An 18,658-nucleotide genomic window follows, 5' to 3' on the forward strand; every position below is an offset into this window, starting at 1 on the left:
ACCCAGAGATTCCTCAATCAGCCTTTCTCTTTGCTTCTATAATCCAAGGTGTGAAAAGCAGATACTGCATGTTCATAGTGTTTGTAAAAGTGACTTTTCAGGGTCCTTTATGTACTTGCCTGTCTCCATTGGCTTCTTAACTGTCTTACATTCATCTTGAAGGCTTTATTAGTCAAGAAGCTTTAAGTTGTAGCTGATGAAATCACTTCAAATGGGCCTAAGTGAAAAGAAGTAACTACTGACCAATGGAAAAATCTAGGTCTGGCTACATATAGGGCTCAAACAAGAATGTTAAAATCTGTTTCTTCATTTTGCTGACCTTTTCTTTTCTCGCCATGGGTTTTGTTGTTAAACAGGTGTTTCTCCCATTGTTGCCCCTAACAAGTTTAGGCTTACATCTTCCTGTGTTGAAGGCCAGAGAAAAAGGGCAGATTCTTTTCTAGTCATTATTGCAGAAGTGCTGGGATTGACTCTAATGGGGTATTAGGCCTATTCCTGGATGAGATATTGGCCAAATCTAAATGTAATTCTCCATAGAATATACCTACAAACACACACGCGCGTGCGCACACACACACATCCCACCCGTGAGTCAGAGATGGAGTCAGTACTACCTGAACTACACAGATTCAAAGTGGCCAGGCATAGTAGCTAGGGGAAAATTAGGGCACAGGTACCAGAAGTATGAATATATATTTCAATATTTTGATATCAGATTCAACACTGTTAACAGCATCAAGCTGATTGAAGCTATTATGGAAAATTTTAAAAACTCTCTTTGTTCTTTGTGCATTTTATTAGATATTTAAAATGCAATGTTGGAGCTTTTTTTCTTATTAGAATTTACCTGGGCTATTTTTTATCTTTGATTTAATAGATTTTTTAAAATATTAAGGTTTTAGTTCTTCTTCATTGTAACAAAGTGAACAACACAGACATACAGTAATGTAAAGGTAATGCTACTTTCCCCTCAAATTCAGTCCCTGCCTCTCTCTACTATGTATATTTTTTCACATTTTTTGTTGTGCTTGCACTACTATATTCAGACATACGGTATACTATATTTCCTTCCATTTACCCACCAGTACCCAACCTAGCAATAATATTTTGTTTGGATGGCCTATTCTGTATATAGGATGTGGCTTTTTTAAAAAACCTTTTTATAAGGGAAATTTGCTCATTCACATATAATACATGCATTTCAAACTTTTCTTGCCATGTGATTTTTGTAATTCTGTTTCCTGTGCTTTATTGTTTCCTCTTTTGTATTTTTTCCTGCTGTTTGTGCAATGGTTTGCATCTTTGTTGTTCTGGCTTTTTCTTCTAATCGTTTGGCACTTAACCCCACTGAATGTTGATTTAGTTATGTATATGCAGATTCTAGGCTAAAGGTCATTTTTCCTCATAATGTCTTTTCTACTTAGGGGCTACTGAGTGATTTTTACGTATTATTTTATCTTAAGGGAATAATTCTCTTATTTCTTAAATCTTAGATTATTTTCCATATAGTAGCTTTACTTTGAAATAATTTTAGACATAAGAAGTGTGGCAAATAGCACAAAGAACTTGTATATGCTTCACCCAGATTTTGCAAAAATTTATATTTTACTTTGCTTTATTATTCTTTTTTCAAAATCAGGACATTCACATTGGCATAATACTATAACCTACTGACCTTATTCAGATTTTCCAGCTGTCTTATTTTTCTCTTGTAAAAATTTCTGCCTTTATGTTGTAAATATTTCTCTTTTCTTTTGTTTTTCGTTCTAACTTGATTTGTGTGCTCTGGTCATTTATTTACGTTTTTAAAAAATGAAATGGAAGTGTTTAAAGCTATGAAATTTCCTCTGAATACAGTTTTAGCCATTTGGCATTTTTTTTCCTATTTTATTTCATCATCATTTTCGTATTTTGATGTATTTTCTCAGTTATTATAAATTATTCTGTTCTATTTTTGGAATGTACTGAAATTTACTTTGTTACTTTTTGCAAATGCTACATGAATGTTTAAACAGAAGGTGTTTTCTATCCAGTTAGAGCATTTGACGCATATTTCTTTCAGTAACCTTGAAATACTATTCCTGTTGTCTATGGGTTTACTTAAAGGTGCGTGTTCAATGCAGATATGTATCTGTCTCCTTAAAGGTTTTTGTATTTTTTGTCTTATAGAAGTATAATCTTATGATATTTATACGTAAATATTTATGAGTCGTATCTCATAAATTGGAGCTATTTTCCAATTTAATGCTTTTTGCCTTGAATTAATTCATGTTTAACTGGATTGGTTTTTGCTGTCTTTTCTTTCCACGACTTCTCCATTTCCAAGTTCTGTATTGCAATTCATCTTGTGATTGGCTAGATTGACTCATCAATTTTTTATTGAGGACTCAGAGAAGCATTATGTAGACATGACATTTATTTCCCTCTTCTTATATTTTACTTTAATCAAACTACATTGTTGACTCATTGGTTCATATTTTAATACTTTATTCCCCAGAAAAATTGTAGTCTCTCAATGGAGAAACCAGGGTCATCTTTTAGTTCTCATATTGAATCTAGCATAGTGTGCCTGGCACATAATTGATAGTTACCCTTTACATAAAGTACTCTGAATCTGATGACCATCAGAATACTTGTCATTTATCATAGTCAGTTCCCCTGTTAAGTGCATCTCAGGCTTTTGCTCCAGGGCCAGCAGAAACTGGGGGATGAAAGAGAGGTTATCAAGGGAAAGATGTTGAAAAAGATGTTTTATGTCTTAGGAAACAGTGACATTCAAGGATGTGGCCATGGACTTTACGCCAGAGGAGTGGGGGAAGCTGGATCCTGCACAAAGGGATGTGATGCTGGAGAACTATAGGAACCTGGTCTCACTTTGTAAGAATGGATTATCACTGTGATTCTGGAATCTGCTTATGGGAACATCATTACTTTAATGAAAGTGAAATAACAAAGCCTTCACTTTTGGATTCAGGAGTCAAAAAGTGTTAATTCTTTTTGGCCTATGTAGAAAATTTGTTTTTGCTTTAGATTCTTGATGAAATGTTTATGCTTGTTTTGTATCAGGATTCTTTGGATTTAAGTGACAGAAACTTAACTCATACGCTTAAAGGGGAAAAAAATCTTGATTTTTTCAGGGATCCAAATATATTATCAAGAATTTCCTGTATTCATTGATTTATTGTAATCAATTGGCTTGGTTTTGCTCTGTATTAGCTTTATTCTTAGGATCTCCCTATGTGGCAAAGATGGCCAGTGGCGATCCCAGGGTTATGTTATTCTTCCAGTTAGATAGCTAAGCTAAAAAAGAAAATGCTTCTTTCCTGGGAGTTTCAGCAAATAAGGTCACAGGCCCATCGGTGAAACAGTCTCTAGTGCCAGAGAGATTGAGTACTCTGTGGCCAGTTATAGATCCTGGGCCTACCAGCATGCACGCATACACACGTGCATGCATATGATTGTGTGAGGGGTGGAGGGGACTGTTAGCCTCTCCCAAACCTCATGTAAAGAAAAAAAATCCCCTAAGAAAGTGACTTCTAGTAACTGAAGAAGGAAAGGAAAAACATTAGAAGATAAAACTTCAGTTACCACCGTTACAGTTACGTGGTGCTGCCATTGAGGTCCCACTTTTTCCTCCTTTCCTGAGGTAAAGACTAATTTGCAACATCTCTCTGAAGTTTCCTCGCACAATAAGGAAATAAAGAGAAATTCCTTTCTTTTCTGACAGTGGAAAATATTTGTGTTTACAAATCCAGTTGAACTCCTTACCAGGCCCAGACTCTTGCTGTAGATATTTTAAGCTTTATTTAGAGGTTCACCCTCCCTTACTTCAGCTCTTCCTATAATACTTTGTCTTTGTAGATCAAGAGGTTGAGACCATATTCCAGTTTAGATCTTTATACCCATTGCAAATAAATAAGTCCAGCAGGACAGTGGCCGTGAAAGTTGGGCGTGGTGGCTCATGCCTGTAATCCCAGCACTTAGGGAGGCAGAGGTGGGAGGATAGCTTGAGCCCAGGAGTTCGAGACCTGCCTGGGCAATATAGTGAGATCCCATTAACTTTAAAAATAAAAAATAAAAAGTAAATTTTTATAAATTAAAAAAATAAGAAAGAAAGTTGGAATTCACGAAGGAATATGTAACAATTCAACCTACCGGAAGAAAACTTCCACAAATAACTTACTCCCATTACTTTCTTCTTTCTGTCTTTTTCTTTTTTTAAATGAATAGGGCTTCCAGTTTCCAAACCTGAGAACTACAACTTGGAGAATGGAAAAGAACCATTGAAGCTTGAGAGAAAAACCCCCAAAAGCAGCTATTCAGGTGAGCCAGATAGATGGGAGTCTTCAGAAATGATAGCCCAGCAGGACAATGAAGAAATACTTTTTGGTGCTTAAGAAAATACCTGTGTGCCCTTATTTTTTAATTTTTTAAAAATTATAAAGCATTTTAAATATATACAGAAGTCCAGAAACTAAAATAACATTCATATATCCATCACTGAGATTAGACACATACTAATATTTTGCTTCATTTGCCTCTTTTCTTTCTTCCTTTTTCTTACAATATAAAACTCATACAGTTGGATGAATTTTCACAAATTTAGCACATTTATGTAATGATTGCCCACATCAAGAAAACAGCCTTACCAGCACCTCTAGAAGCACCCTTGTGCCCTCTTTCAGGCCCCTCTCTCCTCCCAAGGGTAACCTTATCCTAACTTATAGCACCAAGTTTTGACGGTTCTTGAACTTTCTATAAATGGAATCATATTGTATATACTCTTGTGTCTGGGTTCCTTCACTGAACATTAGCTGTGAGATACATCTGTGTTGTTGCATGTCATTGTAATTTATTCATTTTCATTGTTGTGTAATTTTTCATTTTGTTAATATACCAGTTTATTCTTCTGAAGATAAGTATTTGGATAGTTCCCGTTTTTAGCTGCCTGACTAATGCTGCTATGTACACTTTTTAAATGCCTTTTGGTGAACAAATATATGCATTTCTTTTGGATATATACATACAAGTAGACTTGTTTTATCATAGGATAGATACATACTCATTTTTAGTAGATAGTGCCAAAGAAGTTTCTAGAGTCATTGTACCAATTACATTCCCAGCAGCAGAGTATGTGCGTTCTAGTTGTTCACATGCTTATCAACACTTAGTATTGCTTGTTTTCATTTTAGCCATCCTTTTGAGATGTGTGACATCTTTTACTTTTTAAGAAATAAAAAATATTAAATATTCAGTTAAAGCCCTTTTGTTCTTGGCCGGGCGTGGTGGCTCAAGCCTGTAATCCCAGCACTTTCAGAGGCCAAGATGGCTGGATCACCCGAGGTCAGGAGTTTGAGACCAGCCTAGCCAACATGGTGAAACCCTGTCTCTACTAAAAATACAAAAAATTAGCCGGGCATGGTGACAGGCACCTGTAATTACAGCTACTTGGGAGGCTGAGGCAGGAGAATTGCGTGAACTCAGTAGGCGGAGGTTGCAGTGAACTGAGATCATGCCTTTGCACTCCAGCCTGGGGGACAGAGGGAGACTCTGTCTCAAAACAAAAAACAAAAAAAGAAACGCTTTTATTCTCTTTTTCCCCTAGAAGTAACCATTATATCTTGAAATGGTGTGAATCATTTCAGTGTTTGTGTATGTGTATATATACACAGAGACATATATACATATGTGTATAAAACAATGTGTGTTTTATTGTTACACTTTTCCTTATGTAGTCTGATTTTTTAAAGTTCACATTGTGTTTTGATATTAATCTGTTAATATATGTGAATTATGTTTATTCATTTTAACTACTGTGGAGTAATAAGTCCATTGTATGAATAAACTGAATAGTCTATTTTTTGCCATTAGTAACAGTTGCAGTGATTGTCCTTTTATTGATTCCTTATGTTCTTCTTTTTTTTTTCCTTATGTTCATCTTGAGAGCTGGTTTAGGGAAATAACCGGAAGAAGAATTAGTAGGTCTTAAATCATCACATGTTTAGCTTTACTAGGAACTGCCAACAGTTGAGTTATCAGACTTGGTAATTTTTGTCAATCTGACGGATGCAAAATGATGTTTTAAAATTTTCATTTCTCTGAGTGATAAATACAAGTTTCAGCATTTCATGTTTGTTGGCTATTCAAGTTTCTTCTTTTGAGTTACCTGTTGATACCCTTTGCCTGCTTTTTGAGATTGGGCTGTTTATATCTTTTCTCTTGATTTGGTGGAGTTCTTCATATATTTTAGGTACTAATATATGACAGAAGTAGCATTGCAAATCAGTGAGAAGAAATTGGCTCTTCTAATCTTTGGCGTATTTTATTTTCTGGTGTGTTAGGCATATAGAATTTAAAATTTTTAGTAACAGATTTTTTTTAAAATATTGCTTTTTATAAATTGTCTATCTACTTTATCCCAGTGTCAGAAAGATTATTTTATTCCAAAATGTTCAATTTTGTTTTACAGTTATTTGTTTTTGTATATGGTATGAAATAGGAAAACTAATTTTGTCTTTTTCCATGCTTAAAGCCAGTAAGTCCAGCATTGTTCGTGGAATAATCTTCTGTTACTGATTTGTAATGCTAGCTGTGGTAAACCTAGTTCCCTTGCATACTTGCTTCTGTTTCTTGTCTGTCTGTGTCCAATACCATACTGTTTTAATTACTATACTTAGTAGTATGTATAGCTCATAAAGAAAATCCTTCCTGGATATTCTTATTTTTAAAAAATGTTATGCTTTTTAATATTGAAAGAGTTTTAAAAATCCCTGTGATTATGGATATGTCTGTTTCACCTCAGTGACCTGTCAGTTTCTGTGACTTACCCACTCACCACCCATCTCCCTTTTTTGGGGTATTGAAGTTTTCACAGTGATCTGTTAAGAGGTCCTTATGTATGAGGTTTTTACCTTTTGTTATGTTACGGATATTTTTTCTAGTTTTTGCCTTTCAGTTTTGCTATGCATTTTGATGTACAAGTTTAATTTTTGCAATCTTTTTTTTTTTCTGACCTTTCAGTACTGCTTAAAACGTTTTTCATTACCCCAAGGCTACATATATATTTGCCTCTGTTTCCTAGTATATTCTTTATTTTTTTTCTTTAAATTCTTAATCCATTTGGAATTGCTTCTTACTTCTCTAAGTGTATCTTCTTAGCCTTCTTTTTTGAACAATTAAATATTCTAATTCCTCAAAATTTGATTTTAATTTCCCTTCCTTTTGTATACCTGGAGTCATAAACTTGAGTACTTACATGGGCCAGGAGGTAATATCACTGAGTTAAGCAAGCAAGGTGGAAACTGGTGAACCAGAGGACTACAGGCCTCAACTGAAAGGAGTAACCATTACTCCATTAGCTCTAGCTCAAGGGCTGGCATGCTTTTTATGTAAATGGCTAGATAGTAAATAATTAGGCTTTGTGGGACATGGTCACTCTGCAGCCATTCAGTCTGCCACAGTAGTATGAAAGCAGCCGTAGAAAATATAACATAAATGGGTATGTTCCAGTAAAAATTTATTTAGCAAAGTAGACAGCAGGCTGTAGTTGCCAATCCCTGCTCTAAATGGTTGTTGTCGTTCAGTATGCTTCCAGTTGTTTTCAAGAGAGAAACCCTAAATTTGCATTTATCTGTAATCTCCCCCCCCTTTTTTTTTTTTTTTTTGAGATGGAGTCTGTCTCTGTCGCCCAGACTGGAGTGCAGTGGCGTGATCTCGGCTCACTGCAAGCTCTGCCTCTCAGGTTCACTCCATTCTCCTGCCTCAGCCTTCCGAGTAGCTGGGACTACCAGTGCCTGCCACCACGCCTGGCTAATTTTTTGTATTTTTAGTAGAGATGGGGTTTCACTGTGTTAGCCAGGATGATCTAGGATGATCTCGATCTCCTGACCTTGTGATCCGCCTGCCTCAGCCTCCCAAAGTGCTGGGTTTACAGGTGTGAGCCACTGCGTCCAGCTGCAATCTCCCTATTTTTAACTGTGTGTAACTAATTTTAAAAGTTTGCATAAACAGTGTGGCCCAAAGAAAATGTGTCTAAGGTCTGATTTGGCCAACTGATCAACTGTTTGCAGCCTCTACTTACTCCTTCATTAGTCTCATCATTCCCACAACCAGTTACCTTCTATCAAGATGAGTCCTAAATTGGTATTTCCATCCTGGAGCTCTCCTCAGGGCTGTTCTCAACATCTTAACTATTTGATTCCTTTGTTTGCTTATGTCAAAGATACTTCAATACAGCATGTTTAAAACTGAATATCTAAAATAAGTCTAAATTTCCCATCTCTCTCATAGGATCCTTTTCCAGTAATTGTTTTAGTGGTACTTATTGTCATCAAATTGTACGTGGCGGAAATCTATGCACAGTCTTTACATCTCCCCCTCTCTCCTTTATTCAATTCATTACTGTATTTACCTAATTATATTCTAAGTATTTCTTCACGGTCAATTTTCCTTTATATATTTTTTTGTTTGCCTGGATTACTGTGATAATCTTTCTGATTCCACCTTTGCCCCATATACTTCATTCTTAACATTGTAGTGAGACTCGTATTTTCATAATCAAATCTGATCTTGCCATCACTCTGCTTGCAACATTTGAATGGCTTCTCACTGCCTTCAGGGTAACAGACAGAATCCTGGAGGTCTACAAAAACTTGCAAAATCTGGCTTTTACTCATTATCCCAACTTCATTTCACAGCCACTCTTCTTCCCTCTCTGTGCTCTAGGGTAGCAGTTCTGAATGCTTTGACGTCAAAGGACTTACTGTAACTATAAAAATTATTAAAGACCCTAAAGATGTTTCATTTATGTGGGTTATATCTACCAATAGTTACTATACTACAAGTTAAAACAGAAAAAGTTTAAGCTATTAGCTAATTCATTTAAAAATAATTGGCCGGTGTGGTGGTCCACACTTGTAATCCAAGTGCCTTGGGAGGCCAAGGTGGGTGGGTCGATGGAGCCCAGGAGTTAGAGACCAGCCTGAGCAGTAAAGTGAGACCTCATCTCTTAAAATAAAAATAGAAATAAAAAATTATAAACCTGTTACGTGTTTTTTTATTTAAAAACAGCTATTTTCTTTAACCAAAAAATGTTATTAAGAAATATGGCATTGTTTTACACTTTTGCCAATCTCTTTAATGTATGACATAATAGAAGGTAGTTATATTCTTACAACTGCTACTGAATGCAGCTTGACATGACTTGTTGTTTTGGTTGCCATGCATGGAGAAAATCCAGCATCACACGGGTATAAGTTGGAAGAGGAAGGAGTATTTTATAGTCTTTATGGCTATTCTTCTTTGAAACAGCTCTAAAACTGAACAAGTGGTACTTTCTGAAAGATTAGATTCAATGTAGAATCTGAAACCACATCCGTGAATTTTTCATATATTGAAATCTGTCAGTCTTTGGACAATATTGGTTCACTAAGTTATGCAGATCTTTGTTGACACTTTATATTGTGCAATATTTTTGAATATTATAACTTTTAGTATCACAACTGATGTTATCAGAAAAGCCTTTTAAGTTTTAGGAAGCCATCAAGCTCTCGGTAGTAGATAGAAGTTTTCCAAACCTTGTAATTTCTGCCTGAAAGCTCAAATTTTATAAAAAACTCGTTTGTTGTCCTTGATACGACAGGTTTACTCTGTTCATTTTGGAGAAACTGTCTGCCAGATACCCAAGTTAGATAACATAGTTTGCCATGCAGTCACCCTTTCAGGTAAAATGGTGGTCTGTGAAACGAGCAGCTGGTTCAGCTCACAACTCATTTCCTCAAGATGACCATTGTTCTTTGGTATAAACAGAATTGCCTTATGAATATTTCCTATTTCATTAACCCTGAATATTAAAAAGGCACTTCAAGGGTTAAAATTCAATGAAATTAATAATGTTTATGCTTCCATAGACATTTTTAAATAAAACTGGCTTTTTTTAATTAAAAAAAAAAAAAACGAAGAGTACATGATGGGGACTACTAGTAAGTTTAGTATCATTGTGTTCATTTGTTTGAAGTTGTAAGCAATTTTACCATTACTTTACAACATCATTGAAAATGTTGAGACAATGAAAAAGGCAAATAACATCTAAATCTTACTTTGAAAGCGGTTTTGAGCTTACTGTTTCCCAGGGGTCCATGGACCATCCTTGAGGATCTTTGCCTCTACCTACCTATACAAGCCTTCTATCAATTTATGTTTTATTTATTTAACAAACACTTAATGTAGCACTTATGCTGTGTCAGCGTTTTTAAGTGATTCATAAATATTTGCATTTAATGCTCATTAAGGTAGATATTGCTATCATTCCTTGTGAGATGGGTACTGTTATTATCCCCTCTTACACATAAGGAAACTGAAGTAAAGAGGTTAAATAACTTATCCAGTATCACACAGCTAGTAAGCGGCAGAACTGCAATTCAGGTTTTGCTTGTGAATGTTAGATTAAATTCTTCCTCTGTATGCATAGTGACTCTTTTTTCCCAGTGACTAGTTCAGAGCCTAGAGGTTAAATAACTTATCCAGTATCACACAGCTAGTAAGCGGCAGAACTGCAATTCAGGTTTTGCTTGTAAATGTTAGATTAAATTCTTCCTCTGTATGCATAGTGACTCTTTTTTCCCTAGTTCAGAGCCTAGCACGTGGAAGATATTCTATAAATATTTGTTGAATAAAATGGATAGAAGATGAATAGATAGATGAATGAACATAATTTATTTGAGCGGATGAAATGAGTGACTCATCTAACTTAATTTTCTTCAAATAGTTAATCAGTTTCCATGGCATCATTGGAAAAGCAAATCTATGTTTTGTTCACTGACTGAAATACCACCTTCATGTTATCTTTAATTCTTACATATACTCTATTTCTGTATTTGCTCTTCTGTTTTACTCCTCTGTTTATTTCTTTGAACTACACTATTGAAAATATTTTATGTCTATATAAATTAGCTTTGTATTGGATATAAAAATTCTACTATATTTATATTGGATATATTTAGAGAGGTTAAGCTTCCATCTCTGCCCTCTCTCCCCTGTTCTGATGTTTTCCCTATAGGTACAAATTTTTATTGGTTTTCCGTTTATCCTTTTTTTGTTATTTTTTAAAATGTAAGCAAATAGTATATGTATTTGTACCCCCCTTTTTTTTTCTTTATAAAACAGTAGCAAACTGTGCATACTTATTTATATCTTGCTTTTTCTTTTTAAACTTAATATATCCTGGTGGTCACCTTATAGCAATATGTAAAGATCTCTGTCATTTTTTAAGGAGTTGCATGGTACTCCATTGTATGTATCCACTGTATGTTCAATCATTTCTGTATAGTAGGATATGTGAGATGTTACTAGTCTTTTGTTACCTCAATTAGTGCTTCAACAAAGCCTTGTGCATATATCATTTCATGTATTTGTCATTACGCCTTTGGGAGATCATAGGAGGTTTTTGATCAGCGAAATGTTACAAAAGCATTGTTAGGAAGATTAAACTGGCAATGGAATACGTATTTGGATGTAAGTAGGATGGGAATAGTGAAAATTTAGAAGCCATAACTGTGCTGTACACTAAGATGGTTGTGTGCCTAGAAATTTATCACAACAAGTAGGTATTCTATAAAAAGTTATTTCTTCCCATCCTGATCTGTGTATGCATTGCCTGCTCATCTGTGGATATATTGCTTCATCAGCATCTCTACTCTTATATTTCTTGTCATCTTTCCCCTCTTCTGACTCTCCTGGATAGGATGTACTCATTTTCTCTGCATATTCTGAACATTTGTTTTCCTCCATTTGTTTCTCTTTGCAAATCATCTAAAAGAGTCAAATCCACTTGCTCCTTGAAGGCATGCTTTTCACTTTCATTAACTCTTACCTATTACAGAACTGCCTTTTTGTTGAGCACAGAAAACGAAGGAAATTTGCATTTCCAATGTCTTTCAGACGTGGAGACTAGACCACAGAGCAAGGATTCAACTTCAGTGCAAGATTTTTCCAAAGCAGAATCATGCAAAGTTGCACTAATAGACAGACTGACACGGAATAGTGTCTATGACTCCAACTTGGAAGCAGCTCTTGAATGTGAAAATTGGTTAGAGAATCAGCCAGGAAATCAGGAGAGACATTTGAGAGAAATGTTCACTCACATGAATTCACTCTCTGAGGAAACAGACCATGAACATGATGTATACTGGAAAAGCTTCAATCAGAAATCTGTCCTTATCACTGAAGACAGAGTTCCCAAAGGATCTTATGCCTTTCATACACTTGAAAAAAGGTTGAAACAAAAATCAAACTTAATGAAAAAGCAGAAAACTTATAAAGAGAAAAAACCTCATAAGTGTAATGATTGTGGTGAACTCTTCACCTACCATTCAGTGCTTATTCGACACCAGAGAGTCCATACTGGAGAGAAACCCTATACCTGCAATGAATGTGGGAAATCTTTTAGCCACAGAGCTAATTTAACTAAACACCAGAGAACTCATACTAGAATTCTCTTTGAATGCAGTGAATGCAAGAAAACCTTCACAGAAAGCTCATCCCTTGCAACACATCAGAGAATTCATGTTGGAGAGAGACCTTATGAATGCAATGAATGTGGGAAAGGTTTTAATCGAAGTACACATCTTGTGCAGCATCAGTTGATTCATACTGGAGTGAAGCCTTATGAATGTAACGAATGTGATAAAGCTTTTATTCATTCATCAGCACTCATTAAACATCAAAGAACTCATACTGGAGAGAAACCTTATAAATGTCAAGAATGTGGGAAAGCCTTTAGCCATTGCTCATCCCTAACTAAGCATCAGAGAGTTCATACTGGAGAAAAGCCATATGAATGCAGTGAATGTGGAAAAACTTTTAGTCAGAGCACACATCTTGTTCAACATCAGAGAATTCATACTGGAGAGAAACCCTATGAGTGTAATGAATGTGGGAAAACCTTCAGCCGGAGCTCCAATTTTGCTAAACATCAAAGAATTCATATTGGAAAGAAACCGTACAAATGTAGTGAGTGTGGAAAAGCCTTCATTCATTCATCAGCTCTTATTCAACATCAGAGAACTCATACCGGAGAGAAACCCTTTAGATGTAATGAGTGTGGGAAAAGCTTTAAGTGCAGTTCATCTCTCATCAGACATCAAAGAGTTCACACTGAAGAGCAACCCTGAAAACTTAATGTGAAGAAATGTAAGTTGGTTTTATCACTATATTAAATACTTGTGTGTTTAGGTGGAAGATCCCTCCATAATATGCATGTGAGGACCAATTCTGTATACATCTAATTTCATTTGTGTAATACATAGTTTTGAGCCATAGGCAGGTTCCTTATGTCCATTAATTTGATCATTATGAAATCTAGCCAGAAATTTCAAAATTTTAATCTCCAACCTCCCAAATAGCTATTTGTGGAAATTCAAGAAGTCCCTGAGAGTGGGTAGCAGTACAAACACTGTGAAATTCAGTTTTCCCCTCTCTTGGTTATGTCAGAGCTTTGTTGTAAGCCTCTTGCTTTGTAAGGGAATTCTTGTCGGGTAGGTTAGGCTGAGGGCTTGTATCCTTATCATCAGGAAGACACAATGTTGTTATTTATTATTCTTTGAGTCCCAAGTAGAGATCTAGATACACATATGGTACAATTCCTCTAGACTGTCATTTCTTTTATATTATCCATAAAAACCAAAAAGGCTGCATTGAAAGTCCTTAGCATTCCCTTCCTCCCTCACCAAGCTGCTGTCTAATTTGATGACCATAACTAGGATATATAATATTTATAGACAATTCTAAGTTATGTTCATATGGATTGTGTTCATCTTTTTTTTTTTTTTTTTTGAGATGGAGTCTTGCTCTGCAGCCCCATCTGGAGTGCAGTGGCGCGATCTCGGCTCACTGCAACCTATGCCTCCCAGGTTCATGCCATTCTCCTGTCTCAGCCTCCCAAGTAGCTGGGACTACAGGCACATGCCACTATACCCGGCTAATGTTTTGTATTTTTAGTAGAGACAGGGTTTCACTGTGTTAGCCAGGATGGTCTTAATCTCCTTGACCTCATGATCTGCCCGCCTTGGCCTCCCAAAGTGATGAGATTACAGGCGTGAGCCACCGCGCCTGGCATCATCATTGATTTATATCATTGTTATCCCTCTACTGTGGAGACCTTCTTTCATTTTCCATTTCCCTGGGCGTTTACGTGAAGTAGCAGATAGGTCAAAATCTTAACGGTGGTTGTTGATCAAGTCCCTCCTTTTTTATCGTTGGCACTGAATGAATCCTTGGTTTTCTATAATCAAAGGGTCAGGGAGACTTCCTTTGTCTACATTATTCAGCTTTCTGTAAGCTATGCTGTGTCCATTTGAGAAAAAGCCCTAGGGATATTGAGGGTCTGAGAAGTTGAGTGGCTCAGTGTGTTATTATATTTAGGGTCTCAGTAAAGAAGAACTGAAGCAACTGTGAGACACAGGGCATACTTCCCTGTATAAGTGGAAAACAGGTACAGAAAATAGCTCACAAGATAGTCCTCAACTGACTTGCTTGAGGATAAGCAGCTTCCCTTCATGAAGAAGTTGCCATTTCTCTGGCCTTCATATTTACCTACTTTTTGTTATTGTCCTCTGTGTAGTTCAATCTCACACTGCTATGAAGAAATGCCTGAGACTGAACTTAAAAAAGGTTTAATTGGCTTATACTTCCATGGGCTGTACAGGAAGTATGACTGGGGAGGTCTCAGGAAGCTTTTACTCATGGCAAAAGGCAAAGCCAGAGCAGGTATCTTCACAGGGCAGGAGCAGGAGGAAGAGAGAGAGGGGAGGTGCTACACACTTATTAAACAACCAGATCTCATGAGAACTTTATCACGAGACAGCACTAGGGGGATGGTGCTAAATCATTCATGAGAAACTACCTGCATGGTCCAGTAACCCTGCACCAGGCTCCACCTCCAACATTGGGGATTACAATTCAACATGAGATTTGAGTGGGGATACAAACCTAAACCATATCATTACTCAGAACACACACACACACACACACACACACACACACACACACACACACACAGGAAAAGGAACTCTCCTCTTTTATCATCTTAGTATTTAGTACTAATGGTTTAGAGCAGGAATTGACAAACTGTGGCCTGGACTCATGGACCAACTCTGGCCCACCACCTGTTTCTCAGAAGAAAATTTTATTGGAACTCAGCCACACTTACTCATCTACATGTTGTCCTTGACTGCTATTGTGTCCAGTGTCAGAGCTGAGTAGCTGCAGCGGAGGTTGTACCTTTGGGCTTTAATATCACAAACAGAGCAGTTTATAAACACCAGAAATTTACTTCTCACAGTTTTGGAGACTGGGAAGTCCAAGATGAAGATGTCAACGTATTTAGGGTATAGGGGAGGTCTGCTTCTTGGTTAATAGAAAGCACCTTTCACTGTGTCTTCACATGATAGAAGGGGAGAGTTCTGGTATCTTCAGCCCCTTATAAGGGCACTAATCCCATTCATGAGAGCTCCACCCTCATGACCTAATCACCTCCAAAAGGCCGCATTTCATAATACCATCAATTAAGTTTCATTATATGACTTTGGTGGGGATATAGCCCATAGTAGGTTGTATGTCCCTGAAAGCCTAAAATATTTACTATTTGGCTCTTTACAGAAAATATTTGCTTGGCCCCTGTTGTAGAGCATTCATCAAGAAATGGGATAAAGGATTTAAACCAGTCAGAGAAATTAGGTGGAATAGAAAAGTTGAACTTACTGAGAGTTAATAGGGGTCAGAAAAATAAAAGAGATGGGAAATGATGTATCAAAATACTCCTACCTCTAGGATGTTACTATATATTGTCAGGAGAATTCAAGTTATTGAAACTTGCCAAATTCTTGAGTGAAAATAAATTCATTTGAGGGCCAAAATTTGACTAAGGAAAGAAGACCAACATGGGCTTTCCAAAGTTGAGTTTGAATTCTGCCACCCCCACTAAGCAGTCATGTGACTTTGAAAAACTCCCTACTCTGAGTCTCAGTTTCTTTATCTGTATTAGGTTTCAACAAAGGGAATAAATCATCAGCTTCTCATAAAGTTGTCATAAGGATTAAATAAGACAATGCATATAAAGGAACTGGAAGACAATAAATATAGAGTCCCCCACTCCTGCTTGGTGCTCTCTTTCTCTCTCCTCTACATAGAGAAGTGCTGGAGCATCTGTCAGTAGAAGTTACTTAAGGGTGGCTGTGTCTTCCCCATCTTTTGTTTACCCGTGAAGAACTGTGACCATCCTGTTCTCTAGCTTATCATAAAGATGGGACTTGACTTCTTTCTGCTCTTGCTTCCATCTGGTGCTGTTCTCTGCACAGCCTCCTTGAGACCATCCAGAACCTTCTTTTTTCCTACTTCGTATCACTTAACCAGTAGCTATTTGGGATGGTTCCAGAGGCTGAAGTTTGCAGTTGAGTAACATTTTAAATAGTGTTAAGGGACTTGGGATCTCTGGCCCTTTGTGTTTCAGTATTTGTCCTTTTTATGCCTGATGTTTAACCTGCCACATGTTTGTACTGCAATGTGAATCTTGGAAATTTTAATGTTATGCATTTCAAATGTTTTGGTTATCTGTGAACTAAATGTGTTCTTATTGGCTCACTTGTCAATAAAGATGTTTTATATGTATTGTCAGAAACTTTTATAAATTGCTTTTAAATTCTTCCCTTTTTAAAATATATTTTAAGATGTAATGAAGGACCAACCAGAAAATATCTCCATACCGTTGAGAATACCAGTCCGATTTCTAGCTGTTCATCGGGCTTCACAACTTCTGGAGCGATGGAATGGGAGATACCCTCAGCAGCCCAAGTATCTACAAGAAGGTTAAGGAGTAGAAGAAGACAGTTCCTAACAAGTAGTGCTAAGTCCCCAGGCCAGGTATAGGCACCACTCAGTAGGGCTAATTGGGGTGAAAGGGAGGGAAGAACTTCATATAAAAAGCACAGTTAAAATTAGGCAAAATGGGCCAAGCACAGTGACTCAAGCCTGTAATCCCAGAACTTTGGGAGGCTGAGGGAGGCAGATCACCTGAGGTCGGAAGCCGAGATCGTGCCACTGTACTCCAGCCTGGGTGACAGACAGCCTGGGTGACAGAGCAAGACAACATCTCAAAAACAAAACAAAACCTAAGAAAGTATTTCCAACATTGATTTCATAGAGTTTCTGTGAGGGTTATGTGAAACTATATATGTGAAAGAGCTTTGTTGCACATTGCTGAGTTATATTTTGGTGATAATCTTCTATTCTTTGATACCAGGCTCTGCTATACAAAAAGCATGGACCTCTCACCAGGGTGCCAGTTCTTAATGCTAACTTGTGCTACCTGTCCTTTGTGACCTGTCAGGGAGTCTTTGCTCATCAGTAGTCATTTAGGGACCCGATATGGTATAGGGCAGCCACCACCATAAATATTTCTTCTGCCATATCAACATAATTTTATGTATGGTTGATTCAGTTCCCAGTCTTGTGACCTATGCATCTCATGTTGTAGTGACTCAAACCTGCTGGGTTATCCAGGACTGTAATTTTTTTTTTTTTTTCCTGAGACGGAGTCTTGCTCTGTCGTCCAGGCTGGAGTGCAGTGGCACAATCTCGACTCACTGCAAGCTCCACCTCCCAGGTTCACGCCGTTCTCCTGCCTCAGCCTCCCGAGTAGCTGGGACTACAGGTGCCTGCCACCACGCCTGGCTAATTTTTTGTATTTTTAGTAGAGACAGGGTTTCACCATGCTAGCCAGGATGATCTTGATCTCCTGACTTCGTGATCCGCCCACCTCAGCCTCCCAAAGTGCTGAGATTACAGGCGTGAGCGACCGCTTCCAGCCCAGGACTGTAATTTTTAAAAACCCATGGGGAGATCTGGCTTCAGATATGACTGGATTCAGATATTCAGAAGATGTCATCAGATCATTCTTTTGCTATCTCAGCACCATTTAATTCTATCTGAATTTATAAATAACGATTTATAATTTGTTATAATTATCAGAATGAAGGAGAGTAAAATCCTTTATTGGAGTATAACACATGATTATTTCAAAGAGGAGTTGATCAGTGTTCCCCTGAGAGTAAGAATGCATTATATATAGTGTGGACATCTCCAGGACCTTCCAAACATAAGTAAGTATATAGTTTCTGAAACATTTATTTTAGTAACGTATCTATACAAAATTAAACTAGGGAAGGTTTCCCTTCTCTTTGATCTGACACCTCTTCCCATAAACAGAGCAGCTCTTACAATCATTTTGAACTGATTAATAACTATAGGACATACCAAACAAAGCCAAGTATTTCTTACATTTTCCTGTTTATGAGTGCCATATCATAGGCTCCAAGATAAGGGTCTGTTTTGACTTTGTTCATTTATGTAAATATAAATGTGTGTGTGTGTGTGTGTGTGTGTGTGTGTGTGTATAATGAAAAGCATAACAGAACAAAGCATAAAACTGTAGTTCTGATAAGAGACAGTTTCTACTATTTGGGCAGATTACACAGAAGGTAAAGAATAATCTGTCCCTTTCTCTTGTTGAACAAACTATCACTTGAGCAAAGATAACCGAAACTGAATCTTTTTACATATAATATTTTGAATTAAAGATTTTACAAAGATTTTAGTGAATAAACCC

At 36.9% G+C, this 18,658-nt stretch overlaps 1 protein-coding gene across 4 annotated transcripts in view; it reads left to right on the plus strand.

Moving 5' to 3' along the window:
* The window catches only part of ZNF286A (zinc finger protein 286A), a 20,090-nt gene extending 3,418 nt beyond the window's left edge, over window positions 1-16,672 (plus strand). For 3 of the 4 annotated variants that reach the window (XM_011995308.1, XM_011995307.1, XM_011995306.1), the window contains 3 exons: window positions 2,763-2,877; window positions 4,231-4,323; window positions 11,938-16,672. In XM_011995308.1, coding sequence (XP_011850698.1) covers window positions 2,763-2,877; window positions 4,231-4,323; window positions 11,938-13,169 — 1,440 coding nt within the window. In that variant the 3' untranslated portion in view covers window positions 13,170-16,672. The remainder of the gene's footprint in view (window positions 1-2,762; window positions 2,878-4,230; window positions 4,324-11,937) is intronic. The other variant, XM_011995309.1, reaches the window with a different exon arrangement.
* The last annotated feature ends 1,986 nt before the right edge of the window (window positions 16,673-18,658 follow it).

Source organism: Mandrillus leucophaeus, unplaced genomic scaffold, assembly GCF_000951045.1.
Source record: "Mandrillus leucophaeus isolate KB7577 unplaced genomic scaffold, Mleu.le_1.0 Scaffold480, whole genome shotgun sequence".
Classification (NCBI taxonomy): Eukaryota; Metazoa; Chordata; class Mammalia; order Primates; family Cercopithecidae; genus Mandrillus; species Mandrillus leucophaeus.